This window comes from Natrix helvetica (genome assembly GCF_964273705.1).
Source record: "Natrix helvetica genome assembly, chromosome: 3".
Lineage (NCBI taxonomy): Eukaryota > Metazoa > Chordata > Lepidosauria > Squamata > Natricidae > Natrix > Natrix helvetica.
Genome location: NC_138549.1, coordinates 60,061,320 through 60,075,567, shown reverse-complemented (window position 1 = coordinate 60,075,567; position 14,248 = coordinate 60,061,320). Strand labels below are relative to the sequence as shown.

At 40.4% G+C, this 14,248-nt stretch overlaps 1 protein-coding gene across 2 annotated transcripts in view; it reads right to left on the bottom strand.

Annotated features, from left to right (window-relative positions):
• The window catches only part of NUF2 (NUF2 component of NDC80 kinetochore complex), a 54,006-nt gene extending 40,215 nt beyond the window's left edge, over nt 1-13,791 (bottom strand). Inside the window, exons 1-6 of one of the 2 annotated variants that reach the window (XM_081948779.1) lie at nt 13,395-13,791; nt 12,855-12,973; nt 8,954-9,077; nt 5,800-5,874; nt 3,260-3,336; nt 1,127-1,188 (exon numbers count right to left, since the gene is read on the bottom strand). In XM_081948779.1, the coding sequence (XP_081804905.1) occupies nt 1,127-1,188; nt 3,260-3,336; nt 5,800-5,874; nt 8,954-9,076 (337 nt within the window). In that variant the 5' untranslated portion in view covers nt 9,077; nt 12,855-12,973; nt 13,395-13,791. The remainder of the gene's footprint in view (nt 1-1,126; nt 1,189-3,259; nt 3,337-5,799; nt 5,875-8,953; nt 9,078-12,854; nt 12,974-13,394) is intronic. The other variant, XM_081948778.1, reaches the window with a different exon arrangement.
• Between the last annotated feature and the right edge of the window lie 457 nt (nt 13,792-14,248).

Below are 14,248 nucleotides of genomic sequence, written 5' to 3'. Positions count from 1 at the left end.
AAGAACAAACCACCCAGGAAGAAATGACATATGGCACCTAAGGAATCCATGAAAATGTTGTGTGCTTATTGAACTGTATACCAGAAATGCACCTTAAATGACTTCAGATGAGTTTTATTGGGTGCTGATTACATCTTAATGCAAGTCTTGTGTATATAAACAAAGGCAAGTATTGTATAAGGCTGATGCTCTTCCTAATGAAACATGTAATTGAACTTGCAACCTTTGCAAATCCAATTCAGATTTCTATTTTTATATCTAATTTAGTACCTTAATACTTTTTAAAGAGGGAGCTGGCTTGAATGGCTGTTATACAATTAAGAATCACATTCATTATCAAACAATTGCAAAACATCCAGTTGTTTACAGCAAAGAATCTCATTCTATCTATTTTAGAATTCATTTCTAAAAACAATAGTTCCCAGTTCTGAAATTGAACACAGGTGAGGCTAGGATTCTGAAAGTTTTATACAAATTTAATATTTGTTCTGATATTTTAAACAAATTAAAAGTAGTTTGTCAACCCTTTCACAGTGGCTAGCAATCCAATACAAATCAGCAGTAACCAAAATCAAATGCACTGTTCTCAAATGTGGAAGTAAATGCTTTATTAAATCATGAGTAAAACTAAACACAGTTGTCATTAATTTAAAGATACAGCCTGAAAAACTTTTCCATAGCCATGTATGATTTGACTAGGGCGGGTGTTGGCAACCCGCGGTTCTGGAGCCACATGCTGTATTTCTTCTTAATTATTCGAAATATTAAATGGGTAGAACTGAAGGAGAAAATACAAATGTAGTAAAATAAAACAAATTTGGAACTATTTCTTCTTACTGAAGTATAACTACTTCTTCCACATAATTGGCATTCCCATTATAGGAGAAGCTACTGTCCTGTAAGTCAGACAGATCATGCAGTCGTGACTTGGTCTGGCAGCGTACTAACCTGATAAATTTCCATATGATTATACTAACCATTGCCTTTGAGAAAATTAATATTGAAATGTAAACTTAATTATAAAAAAGATAAAATAAAATCTAGTGGACTAATTTTGGGAAAATAAAAATATATAACCATTTAAGCTATGAAGCATATACAATCTGGGAAAAAAAATAATGCTTACTTGGATGTATAATGTCTGCAATCTGGAAGTCATTGACACGACAGATGGGGAAAAATCGCTCCCTGTCAAAGTTTTTACATATTCTTTAATTAGATTACTTATAATGTTTACTTCAACAGTGTTAAGTATATCTCCTTTTGGAGACTAGAGTTGAGTAGCAGAAGGTAGCAAGGAATGTGCCGCTGAATAGTCACGCTATCAATCACATCCGCCAAAGTTAAAACAAGGATAACTTTACTTGCGTTAACAAAAATAAAGTAGGATAAACATTCTCCAAAACAAGCGATAAGTAGTCTTGAATTATATACACAGTCTATCATACAGCACGTTGGTTTACAGATGCTCAACTCACGATTCACCATGTAGACAGGTAACTAATATACAGAGTAGCCACCATCCAATATACAGCATTCAACCCCAATAACAAGCACGGAGAACATACAGGAACAACCAGGAACGAAACAATAGTAGTTCCTACTCCCTCTTATAGCTGATTAAAGCGGCAGCATCCAATCACATCTCACTTGAGCATTTAAAGTGGCAGATACATTATTTCAATCATGGCATATATATACATATATACATATATACATATACATATATACATATATACATACATACATATACATACATACATACATATATATATATAGCCAACCCAAGACTAGGGTTACATCCCTAACAAACAGCATAATTCATAGTGTAATTGTTTGTTTGGTATTATATTACAGAGGAAGATAATAAAGGAAACAAGTATAACCTGAGTCTTAAATGTTACAGAATAGTGCTGCAGAGTCCTACTATTGTGTTTCCCTGAAAATAAGACCCGGTCTTATATACATCTTTTGTCATCAAAAAGGCACCAGGTCTTATTTTAAGGGAGGTCTTCCAATGACTCACCTTGCGGCGGCGACACCAACAGCCCCACCCAAGGAGCCAGCTGCCGGCCCACTTCTTCTGCAGCCATGTGTTGCCATTTGTGTGCATTGCCCCCAGCCTCCATTTCGCTGTCAGAGGCCTTCATGAAAGGCCTCTGCAACTCAGAAACGGGCTCCGGACTGATGCACATGGTGCTTCCCAGCCTCGTTTCACCATCAGAGCCTTCAGGAAAGGCCTCTGCAGCTGAGAAATGAAGTCTGGATTGACACATGCGCATCGCTCCTGGCCTCCGTTTTGCCATCCGGATAATCCGGAGCTCTATTATTGGTTGCAGAAGCCTTTCCTGAAGGTATCTGATGATGAAAGGGAGGCCGGGTGCAACATGCATGTCAATCTGGATGTATGTCGACTGCAGAGACCTTTCCTGAAAATGGTCGGCAAGGCAGGTATCGGGGTGTGTGAGGCCTGGATGCAACTATCCGAAGGTTAGTAATAGGGCAACTCCACCACCTCCACCTTAGCTTAATTTTTACCCGTGCGCCTTGCCTCACCCCATGCACCCGAGTGGGTAGGGGTTTAACTAGGACTTATTTTGGGGGTAGGGCTTATATTTGGTACGCATGTACAAATCAAGATAGGTATTTTAATATTCCCCTTGAATTAGATAAGTTAGCTTCATTTTTTAAAAAACAATTAAAGCAGAAACAGTCTAGGACTCTAGGAGAAATATGTTAATTTCATTGTAATACTGCATGACAACTTACATGTCATAATTATAGAATTTAAAAATGTTAATATTTATATTTATTGAAGTCTTCAATCAACTCTTAGGTGTTTACTGACAAAGCTATCTTTGTAAAGCAGTACAGCACCAAAGAAATGAATCCTTTGAGTCAGCAAATTCTACCAGCATATATAATAGAAAGGCAATGCTGCACTTCAGAACTATTAAAGCAATCACATGATTCCAGAAATATTGATTTGGTTTAAGGAGTACCAGAGAAGTCTTGTTGCATGCTCTGGAGCACATTTTTTACTTTAAAACCTGAAGCACTATATAGCCCTAAAATATCATAATTTCACTGAATACAAAATGAATTCTAGATACTTACAGAAAATGTATTACCCCAAGAAAAGAACCATCTATTCTACTAACTATTTTAATTGCACAACAACATGCCCCTCATTCAAATTCATACAAACAAAACTAAGCCAAAGAAAATCAAATGTAAAACATGATTTCAGGATACTTACATATTAACAAATAGATTTCCTATGGGTAGAAAGTCGTCAAAAATTTGAGGATATGCTGTTTCAAATGTCATTGGCATCTAATTGGAGATAATCAATAAGGAATAACCAATGAAATATGTAATCTTTTCATTCAGTTCCCTGATAATATAAAATTCATTTTTAGCAAGATATCCATATATAGTGGGTTATCACAGTCCACATTTTCACATGACTGTGTACACCTATAATAAGTGTTAGGACTATACGTTTAATTACAGAACACTGTAATTTTACAATAATCAACTGCCATACTAATGGTATAATCCATCTACAAAAGATGTAGAACTGGAGTGTGATAATTATTCAATTTCTGGTAAATTATGACACAAATCTTCACCTAGTCAAGAGAAATTAAAAATGTCACCACATTGTCTAGATTCTTCATTTATATTTTAACTACCATGTTTCCCCGAAAATACGACATGTCCTGAAACTAAGGCCATGCCAGATTTTCGCGGTGAGCAAAAATATAAACCCTCCCCCTAAAATAAGCCATAGTGAAGGGGTGGGTTTAGCCAGAACAGGGGGCAGCCCTTCCCTTCCCCGGTCACCTCAGGGCTTCTTGGCCCCTTAATCGGATCAGTTGGGCCGCTCCGTTCACAAAACAGCTGATTCGCGGGTGCTGCTCAGGCCTCTACCTACAGCAAATGCCGGTCGCTTTTGCAGCCAATCGCTGCTGCAAAAGAAGCAGGAGCCCAAGCAACACAACCCAAATGCCTCATGCCCTCCTTGCCTAACGGTGACAGTCACAGCTCGCAATTCCGTCCACGGAGCAGGGAAAAAAAAGGCATTAAAATCCATACTCTTGGGACATCGAAAGAAGCCCTGCGAGGAGACGCTGCTGCCAAAGTGCAGGAAATCCTCCCCACCTGCAAATCGTCCTTTCAAAGGTGAGTTTCACCAGGATGAAGGTGACACAAACGCCGCCTTCAGCCATCTCTTCATCCTGGTGAAACTCCTCTTTGAAAGGACGATCTGCAGGTTGGGGGGGGGGGGGGGGGAGATTTCCTGAACTTTGGCAGCAGCGTCTCCTCGCAGGGCTTCTTCCAATGTCCCAAGAGTATGGATTTTAATGCCTACAGGAGGTAGGAGCTTCTCACCTGCATATTCACATTGAAGGCTCGAAATGGGGCGTTTTTGCAAATGGCTTGAAAATGGGGAGATATTCCTGCCTCTCCCCCTGTTCTGAAGGTCAGCACAGACTGAGAACAGGATACATAAGAGGAAGGAAAATCCCCCCTCCCCATTTTCAAGAGGTTTGAAAAACGCCACATTCCAAGCCTTCACATTATCCAGGATTGAAGGCATCCAGGAGGGAAGGTTTTGTCAGTCTGTGACCTTCAGAACAGGGGGAAAGGCAGGAATATCTCCCTCCATATTTTCAAACGGTTTGCAAAAACGTTCCATTTTGAGCCTTCAGCATATTGTAGGGTTGAAGACTCGGAATGAGGCATTTTTGCGAACGGCTTGAAAATGGGGAGGGGAGATTTTCCTTCCTCTTACCCTGTTCTGAAGTTCAGCACATACGATAAGAGGCAAAATCCCCCCCCACCCCTTTTCCTGGCAATCGTTCTTTCCTTGGGATTTCAGCGCAGACGCACATCCCCCAAATGCTCTATCCGAAGCCGCCTCTGCGTCTGTGCAGAGCCCCCCCCCCTCCCAAGGCAGCCACATCCCTCCACTAACCTGCTTTCCTGCTCCACTGCCACGTGCAGGGCAAGAAAAGTAGTTGGTTAGTTTACTTCCAACTTCGCGAGATCTTTTTTTTTTTTTTTTTGCGAGAACTTGGAAGGTATTTTCTGTATTTTTTTTACCATAGGCACACAGTCTACTTTTCTTGTCCTGCATGTGGAATGGAGAATGGAGCTGGAAAGCAAGTTAGTGAAGGGATGTGGCTGCCTTGGAGGGGGAGGGTGTGTGTGTGTGTGTGTGTGTGTGTGTGTTCGTTCGTTCTGCCAGGAAGAGCTCCCCCACCCCCCGCGAGGCCAGAGCAGCACAGTCAGCTGTTCTGCGGCCAGCAAGCAGGACAGGCGAAGTCCAGGATGCAAGGAAAACTTGGGTCATTGTGGCCACAGGCAAGCAGATGGTGGGACGGAGAGGGTGGGGCTGGTGGGCTTGCTGCTTCCTGCACCTGAAAAATAATAAGCTCTCCCCCTCTAATAAGCCCAAGGCCATATTTCGTGGGTCAAAAAAATATAAGACCCTGTCGTATTTTCGGGGAAACACGGTACATCTATAGATTAATTAGATATCCCTATCATTAAGTGGTGAACATTCTACGCTTTGAATATAAAATTTTGACAAACATTATATATAGAAACATTGGCTCCCTTGTTTAAAGTTTGAGGACCCCTGACTTAATGTAATATCTGTCTTAAGGCAATAACACATACAATAAATCTGTTAGTCTTTAAAGGCAAAGTAAAACAATATAGGGAATTACTAAGGCTCCACCTCATTCTAGTTTCAATGCATTTCCCCATTACTTAATATATTCTTACCGTGTAAAAATGTTCCACACGGATCCCATACACACTTTGTAAAACTCTCATGAAAATCATACGCAATATTTCAGGCTAAAAAGAGAAGTACAATTTAACCAAATGAACAATGTATGAATTTTATTTTACTTAGAACTTAATTAATTTGCTTAACGCTACCAGAGTGAAAACTCTGAAAAGTTCAAGGTAACTTCAAGGCAAGAACTTAAAATATGTTAATACATATTAACAGTGCATTTTGACATCATTCCTGGTTACAAAATTAACCCTGTGGGAAAATAAAAATATTACTAAATCTTCTTCAAGCCTAATTGTGCAGCTGATGAAAAAAATACTTAAAACTTTTAATGTAAATATAAAATTCCACAAAAGTAATTTTAACAGACTCCCCTATGCTTTCACTTAAGAAGCTGAAAATTACCTTACATGTCTAACAAGTCAACTTTAGGCATAGTATTTAGAATACAAGACATAGCTCTGAAAAGACCCAGGTTCAAAGACATCTCTCAATATTGCAAACTCAATAGGTGACTTAAGGCCAGGCACTCTTAGTCCAACCTACTTCACTGGATTATTGTTATGAGAAATGCCATTTTAACACCAAGGAAGAAATTAGAATTCTGGTAACACTGAACGTTCTAAGGTTCAACTGTTCAGGATAAAAAGGACATATTCTAAATATGTGGTGATTGAGTAATTGCTTTCTATAATTAGAAAATTAATTAGCAGAAATTAATTATTTTTAATATTCCTCCTACAGGCCGGTTCCAAGGAGCAGGCTCATTGGGCAAAAGAACAGGAAGAACGAAAAGGTGTTTGCCAATGAAGTTTGGTAAAAGAATAGAAATGAACAAAAAAAAACATAATAACTTTGACCATCAGAGCCACCGAAAAAAAGTAACATCATTGGGAAGTCATATGTCACCCTTGTGATTCTTGGAAGGAAAAATCAATGACTCATTAACAGCACTTCATTAATGAAGGATGAAGATTTACCACATCAAAAAAGGAGGTGATGCCAAAAAAGTGGAGAGGAAGCAATTGGCTATAAGTAGACAAAAAAACAAAGCAAACACAGTACATGGAACTGATAATCAAATGCAAGAGATATAGAATTCTATACCAAAAACTGAGGTTTTCAAGTCTTTGTGGCAAAAACAGGTTTTGACTGTCCACAATAAAAGACACTGCAAAAAAAATGAGATAAAACAGTAGATTCACGAAGAGCAGAGGGAATGACAAAGATAACTGACGTTGGATCCAGTAGCCTAAACCTCCCTTTTCATCTCATATAATCATAACTCATATTAAGTTTAATGTCTGGTGGCTAGACTACTAACTAATGAATAATGCTGTTCTCTGGCACTGTCAGGGAGACAGAATCTATTAGACAGGATCTATTAGACTGCTCACTCCAGGCACTGATGCACACTTTTGGGCTTCAGAAGGATCCTGGGATTGTCTCTGAGGCAATGGTAAAATTCAATTTTTTTTTACTACCGGTTCTGTGGGCATGGCTTGGTGGGCATGGCAGGGGAAGGATACTGAAAAATCTCCATTCCCTCCCCACTCCAGGGGAAGGATATTGCAAAATCTCAATTCCCACCCCACTCTGGGGCCAGCCAGAGCTGGTATTTGCTGGTTCTCTGAACTACTCAAAATTTTCGCTTCCGGTTCTCCAGAACCTGTCAGAACCTGCTGAATTTCACCATTGCTCTGAGGATATGCTGCTCAATCTAACTGAGGCCCAGGAGTCCACCTGGAATGAGAGGGTTGCAGAATAACTTGATTGGAGCACACTCAAATGGCCTCCCCTAACTCAGGGATCCTGGATATCTTCCTGATTCATAGAATAATTGAGAGAGATGAAATAGGTGAAGAGAAGCCTGAAGTGCTGGAGATGATGCAGTATGAATCTTACTGAATATGAGTTAGAGCCGTGATGGTGAACCTATAGCAGGAGCCCTTCTTTGGGTACGCAAGCCATCGCCCGAACTCAGTTCCATCGTGCATGCATGCGCACCTCCCGCTGGCCAGTTGATTTTTTGGATCTCTGCCGCACATGCACGGGGCACATGCAGGAGATGCACGCACATGCACAGGGGATCACACGTGCATGCAGAGGGGGCAATGTGGGCGGTGCAGCGCTCCTCCCAGGCACCCCATTTTTGGCCCCAGGAGGCTTCAAAGAGGCATGTTAGGCCCAAAACGGGGCGTGGGGGTGGGTGGGTCACGCGCATATGCATGGGGGGGGAGCACAGGGGAGGGGGTCAGGCACGCATGTTTTTGGCATGCCATGACAAAAAGGTTATCCATCACCGAGGTGGAGACTCTATTAAGGGCTATGTTGTGGTGATAATGCAGACATTATTCAACTCAATAGATGCCAAAAGAAATGCTGCTTTTCCTTGTGACGAAAAGGCTTCTGATTCTTTAAATCCACTGACAACTACCCCTTTTGATTAATCCATGTGAAAATAAAGGGAACAACGTGGCATATGGGAATAAGCAGGAAATGAAAGCCTCCATGGAGGTAAATATGATTTAATAATCCCTGAAATTTTATGGGATGAAATGCAAGACTAGCATGCAAGGACTGAAAGGTACAACAAATAGGTCACATAAGAGAACAGTGGTGCTATATGTGAAATACATGCACACATGTTTAAAGATCCAGGAATCTTAGCACAATGGTTCAATCAAGAGCAGTTGGATAAGAAAGAGAAATAAAAATGCTATTATTAGGGGTGGCTGGGGTGAATGATAGAATACTAAACCAAGATGATTTGTTAATAAGTACAGATCATTCCCTCTTAAATTAGATTGTACAACATTCTCGTTTAATGATTAATGAGATTTCATTAATATTTCTTAACGTATCTGTTGAATCTCAAAAAGTAGTTTTTCTAGTGTTTCGTTTTTCCAGAAGACTGAAGAAACAAGACCATAGGGGGCTAGTGTTTTCCTCTCATCCTACGCAGCAGGTAATGGCAAGAAACTTCCAAAAAACTTGCCAATAAAACTTCAGGGATTTGTTCAGGCAGTCGCCAGGAGTCAAAAACTGACTTGAAAACACTCAAAAAAATTAAAGCCAACATGCAATGCATATACTATAGCTTTGAACTCCAATTCCACTGAATATAAAAACTCTTACCTTCACATTTGGAAATAAATCACTTTTTGAAAAATTTTTAGCTTCATTTCCACTTAACAAAGAGTTGCGAATGTGTACTACAATGTCATTGGCACTGTATCTTGGAAAAGTACAATTATCCATCCTGCAAAAAATAAAGATATTATGTAAATATAAAAATTGCATAAATAAATCCTTGCTTGTAGCAGTAGTTAGCCAATCTTGCCTGAGACACAAAAAGGACAAGTACAAAAAATGGAAAGTGGGCGATCAGCAGATAGCCAAAATCTGCAAAGATGAAGTCAGGAAAGCAAAGGCTCAGAATGAACAAAGACTTGTAACAAAAGTCAAATATATAAATATATATATTTTAAAGTTTCTTTCAACATATAAATAACAAGAAAAAAGTCAAGGAAAGTCAGTCCACTTAAGAGAGGATGGCAAAGAAGTAACAGAGAGCAGAGAGAAAGCAGAGCTGCTTAACTCATTCTTTGCATCAGTCTTCACACAAAAAGAAACTATAGCCCAACCTACCAAAAACCTAACCATAAAAGAAAAATAAAGCAAGAAAATGGTTAAACACCTATAGAATCTTGAGAAATATAAATCACCAAGACCTGATGGATAACATTCCAGAGTTCTGAAGGAGCTGGCAGATGTTATCTCAGAACCATTGTATCCTATCTTTTAAAAATCCTGGAACACTGGGCAATAACCTGGATTGGAAACAGCTGATGTGGTTCCCATCTTCAAAAAATAAAAATAAAACAGACCCAGGAAACTATAGACCCAGGAAACTACATCAATACCTGGGAAGAAATTAATTATTTTAATTTCACTGGAAATGATAATCAAAAAACAAATCTGCAAACATCTAGAAACAAAGTTATAACTAAAAGCCAACATGGGTTTGCTAAAAAACGATCATGCCAAACTAATCTTATTTCATTCTTTGACAAAGTGACTAACTTAGTAGACCAGCAAAATGCTTTGGACATACAGTATTATATTTAGACTTCAGCAAGACATTTGACAAAGTAGACCACAACATACAGTATTTTTCGGAGAATAAGACGCACCGGAGTATGACACACCTTAGGGGGTTTTTTTTTGGGGGGGGGGGGGGAATAGGGGAAAAATTCTGCCTACCAGGTATTCATCTGGCTAGCGTCCTTAGTCTAGTCAGCTTCAGCATATACAGATGCTGTTTTGAGCGTGCATGCTTTTTATCCCCTGGACTATATATTCCAAGTGAGGCCACACTGATTAACAATCACTTACAATCATTACAAACAATCATTATTAAGGGCAAGTGAGAAGTCTATTTGGACCAAAAAAGACTTTTTTTTCCTATCTAAACTCTATCTGAGATCATCAACCAGCATGATCGATGCTATTTCTATTCTGGAAACTTGGAGCAGTAATACTAGCAAATTATCTGCTCCACAGAAAAGTTGAAGGGCACACTTAAATGAGAAAATTCAAAGAAGATAGTCACAATTTGCAAAAGAATGTGTTGCATTGGAGAAAAGTAGATTTTCCATTCCTTGAAAAATTGTTTTTGAAGCAGACTCCATTTTGTTTGCCTCTACTCTTCCAAGCCTCACTAACAGTATCCAAAGGGGTGAGTATGCTGCAGTAAAAATATTCAAAGCTTTTTTTCAGCCCTAATGAGGTGGTAACGTGGGAGGGAGCAATGAGAAAAGCAGGCAAAGCATGGAAGATCAGATCACTTCACTCATTAGCACCTCATTAGGACTGAAAACAAGCTTCAAAAAAGCTACATTTGGAATATAAGATGCACCCAAATTTTCAGCCTTTGGGGGGGAAACAGTGCGTCTTATATTCTGAAAAATACGGTACTTCTTGGTAAACTAGAAAAATGTGATATAGCAGCATCACCACCAGATATATTTGTAACTAGCTAACAAACCATAACCAATGAGTAGTCCTTAATGGTACTAGATCTACAAGAAGGGAAGTAAGCAGTGGGGTACCACAAAGTTCTGTCTTAGGCCTAGCACTCTTCAATATCTTCATAAATGACTTAGATGAGGGAATAGAAGGGAAACTCATCAAATGTGCAGATGACACTAAGCTGACAGGAATAGCCAACACCCCAGAAGACAAGCTCAGAATCCAAAAAGATCTGGACAGACTTGAACAATGGGTCCTATGAATCAAAATGAAATTTAATATGGAGAAAAGCAAAGTTTTACTTTTAGACAGGAAAAACCAAAGGTACAGGTACAGATTAAGTTAAACCTAGCTTGAAAACAGTAACTGTGGAGGGACCTTGGAATCCTAGTGGACAATCACTTAAATATAAGCCAGAAATGTACAACAGCAGCCAAAAAAGATAATTCAATCTTTGGTTGTACAAACAGAAGCACAGAATCAAAATCACGTGAAATATTACTGGTAGTACCGCTTTATAAATCCTTAGTAAGGCCACACTTAGAATACTGCATCATGGTTTGGTCACACATTACAACAAAGATGTTGAGACTTTGGAAAAAGTGAGTAGAACAGTGGTTCTCAACCTTTCCAATGCCGCGACCCTTTAATACAGTTCCTCATGTTGTGGTGACCCCCAACGATAAAATTGGTGTCTCGGTTCCTAAGACCATCAAAAATATGTGCTTTCCGATGGTCTTAGGCGACCCCTGTGAAAGGGTCGTTCAACCCCCAAAGGGGTCCCGACCCACAAGTTGAGAACCACTGGAGTAGAAGAACAACTAAGATATTTAAAGGCCTGGAAACTAAAACATATGAAGAACAGTTGCAGGATTTGGGTTTGGCTAATCTAGAAAAAAGAACCACTAGGGGAGACATCATAGCAATATTTTATTATCTGAGAGGATGCCACAGAGAGAGACAATTTATTTTCCAGAGGGCAGGACAAGAACCAATGGATGGAAACTAATCAAGGAAAGAAGCAACCTGGAATTAAGGAGAAACTTCCTAACAGTGAGAACATTTAACCAGTGGAACAGCTTGCCTTCAGAAGCTGTGGGTGCTTCATCTGGACATTTTTTTAAGAATGGACACTTGTCTGAAATGGTGTAGGAGCAGGGGTTGGACTAAAAGACCTCCAAGGTCCCTTCCAGACAGATTCTGATTGATGTATATTGCCTTTGGTCAAAAATAAAGCATGGTTAGGCTTGGTTAATACTTGGGTAAAATATACACCAAATATAAAAGCTATAAGACTGGGAAACTGGGGGGAAAACCCGCTGTTCAAGGCAGTACAGAATTGTAAACTAATCATAGTCCCAGTGCTTTATCTCTGTATGCTATATAACAGCTGCTGATAATCACTAAAAAGTTACTCAGTTAGTAGAAAAAATCCTGAAGTTGCCCCAGCAAGTTCAGATAGCATTATCATCCCTCAAGATTGCAAGGCTTTTCTTGGCATCTCAGGGAAACAGTAGTACTGAGGCACAGAGGCTGGTTTTCAAGAACGTCAAAGCCTCTTGCAGCTCATAAGCCAGACAGAAAGAAACTAGAGCAGTGATGGGGAACCTTTTCGACACTGAGTGCCCAAACTGGAATGCATGCCCATGCTGGAACCGCAGAAACTCGAAGACCAGCTGGCTGGTGCGCAGCGACACACCAGCCACCTGGTCTTCTGGTTTGCGACCTGGTCTTCACATGTCCTGGCCTGCCGGAAACCCAAAGACCAGGTGGTCATCAGGTTTCCGGGGCACTGGCACGCGCGAAGATCAGCTGGCCAGTGCTGGAAACCAGAAGACCAGCTGGCAACAGCACACATGCCATAGTTTGCCATCACGGAACTAGAAAATCAGTGTGTTGTGGTGAAGCTGGTCTAGAAAGCAGGACTATGAGCTCCAGTCCTCCCTTGGTCATGAAAGTTGGATGGGTGATTTTGGAGTAGTACCTGTCTCAGAGTCAAACTCACCTCACAGAGTTGTTGTTACAGGGAAAATACTGTAGTAGGCAAGAATATTAGAGTACATTTGCCCCTTGAATTATATATTAAAAAGTTGAGGGGAAAACCCCACCTTCAAAAGTTTGTTCCTGTGGTGAAAATAGGATGCAGTAGTATTAGATGTTTGCCACCTTGAGTTGTTTGTAAAAATAATAAAGACGGGATATAAATTAAGTAAATAACAACAGTTACGGGGTAGGGTTGTCGAAAGAAAATGTATATTTTGAGTTTACATAAAATATACTTCTTCACTTTCCATTATCCACCAGATGACCCACCTAATAACATCTCTTAGAAGCCCCACTGCCTCTCCCGATGCCAAACGCTACCACCCCACCCCACCAAATTCAGGAATTCTTCTAATCCCCCACCCTGCAAGCCGGGTGCTCCCAAGCAAGTTTAGGAAAATGCAGCCATCCTCTTCAAATGGAAGCCCATTGGAAGTACGAAGGCTGTTCTCTGCCCTTTTCGCAAGTCACGAACGCCTGGCCCTGCCGGAGTTGCTCTTACATGGAGGCAGCGGTCTCTTCCTTCCCCGGAGATAGCTACGCTCATAAAAACGCAGACGACGGTCGAGCGGAGGGAGGAAACTTTCAATAATCCCCCGTTACCATCGCAAACGGAATGCGCCGTTCAAATTTGGCGGGAGCTCCACCCCCTCCTGTATGTAGTATTGCGTCATGGCGAAAAGGCTGGTGTAGTCTTTGTCTTGGCTTTCGGCCGTTTCGCTGGTCTGACAAAGCCTTCGTATTGCCGGGGAGTGTGGAGGGAACAGAAAATCTCCTGTCTGCTTTTCCCCTCTTCTTAATATATACAGACTGCTTTTCTTGGAGAGCGGAGGAAGGCTGATATAGGCGACTTCTACCCAGCTATATAAAGCAAGAAGGAATCGGCATAGTAACTTCCTAAAGGCAATTGCTGAGCTTTAAAAATAGAGATCCGGAGATCTGTGATGCCCCTTCCCCTTTAATTCCTCCGTGTCTTCACTTCCCAGTGCTGCTTCCTGCTGAGTTAGCAACTTGATGGATCCCAGTGCTACCACTTCGTCTGCCTCTACTCGTGTCTTCCACTTCCCCCTGCAGTTTGAAAGAGCTAACGCTCTATTGCCTTTCTGGAGATTAAAAAGGGATAAATAAAAACGAACATACTTTAAAAAAATATTACCCCCTTTTCTTATATTGTACAGACAGATCACCAGACCTTTCAGCCTATTTTTCCTCCTTGTGGGATAGGTCAGTCTTGTCAGAGATAAAAAAACTAAGGTTTATTAGGCAAGAAAAGCAAAAGCAGCTGGAAAAAACCCTCTTACATTTTAAATATCCAAAACGCAAAATTGGAAGAAGCTACAGAATGGTACTAATCTG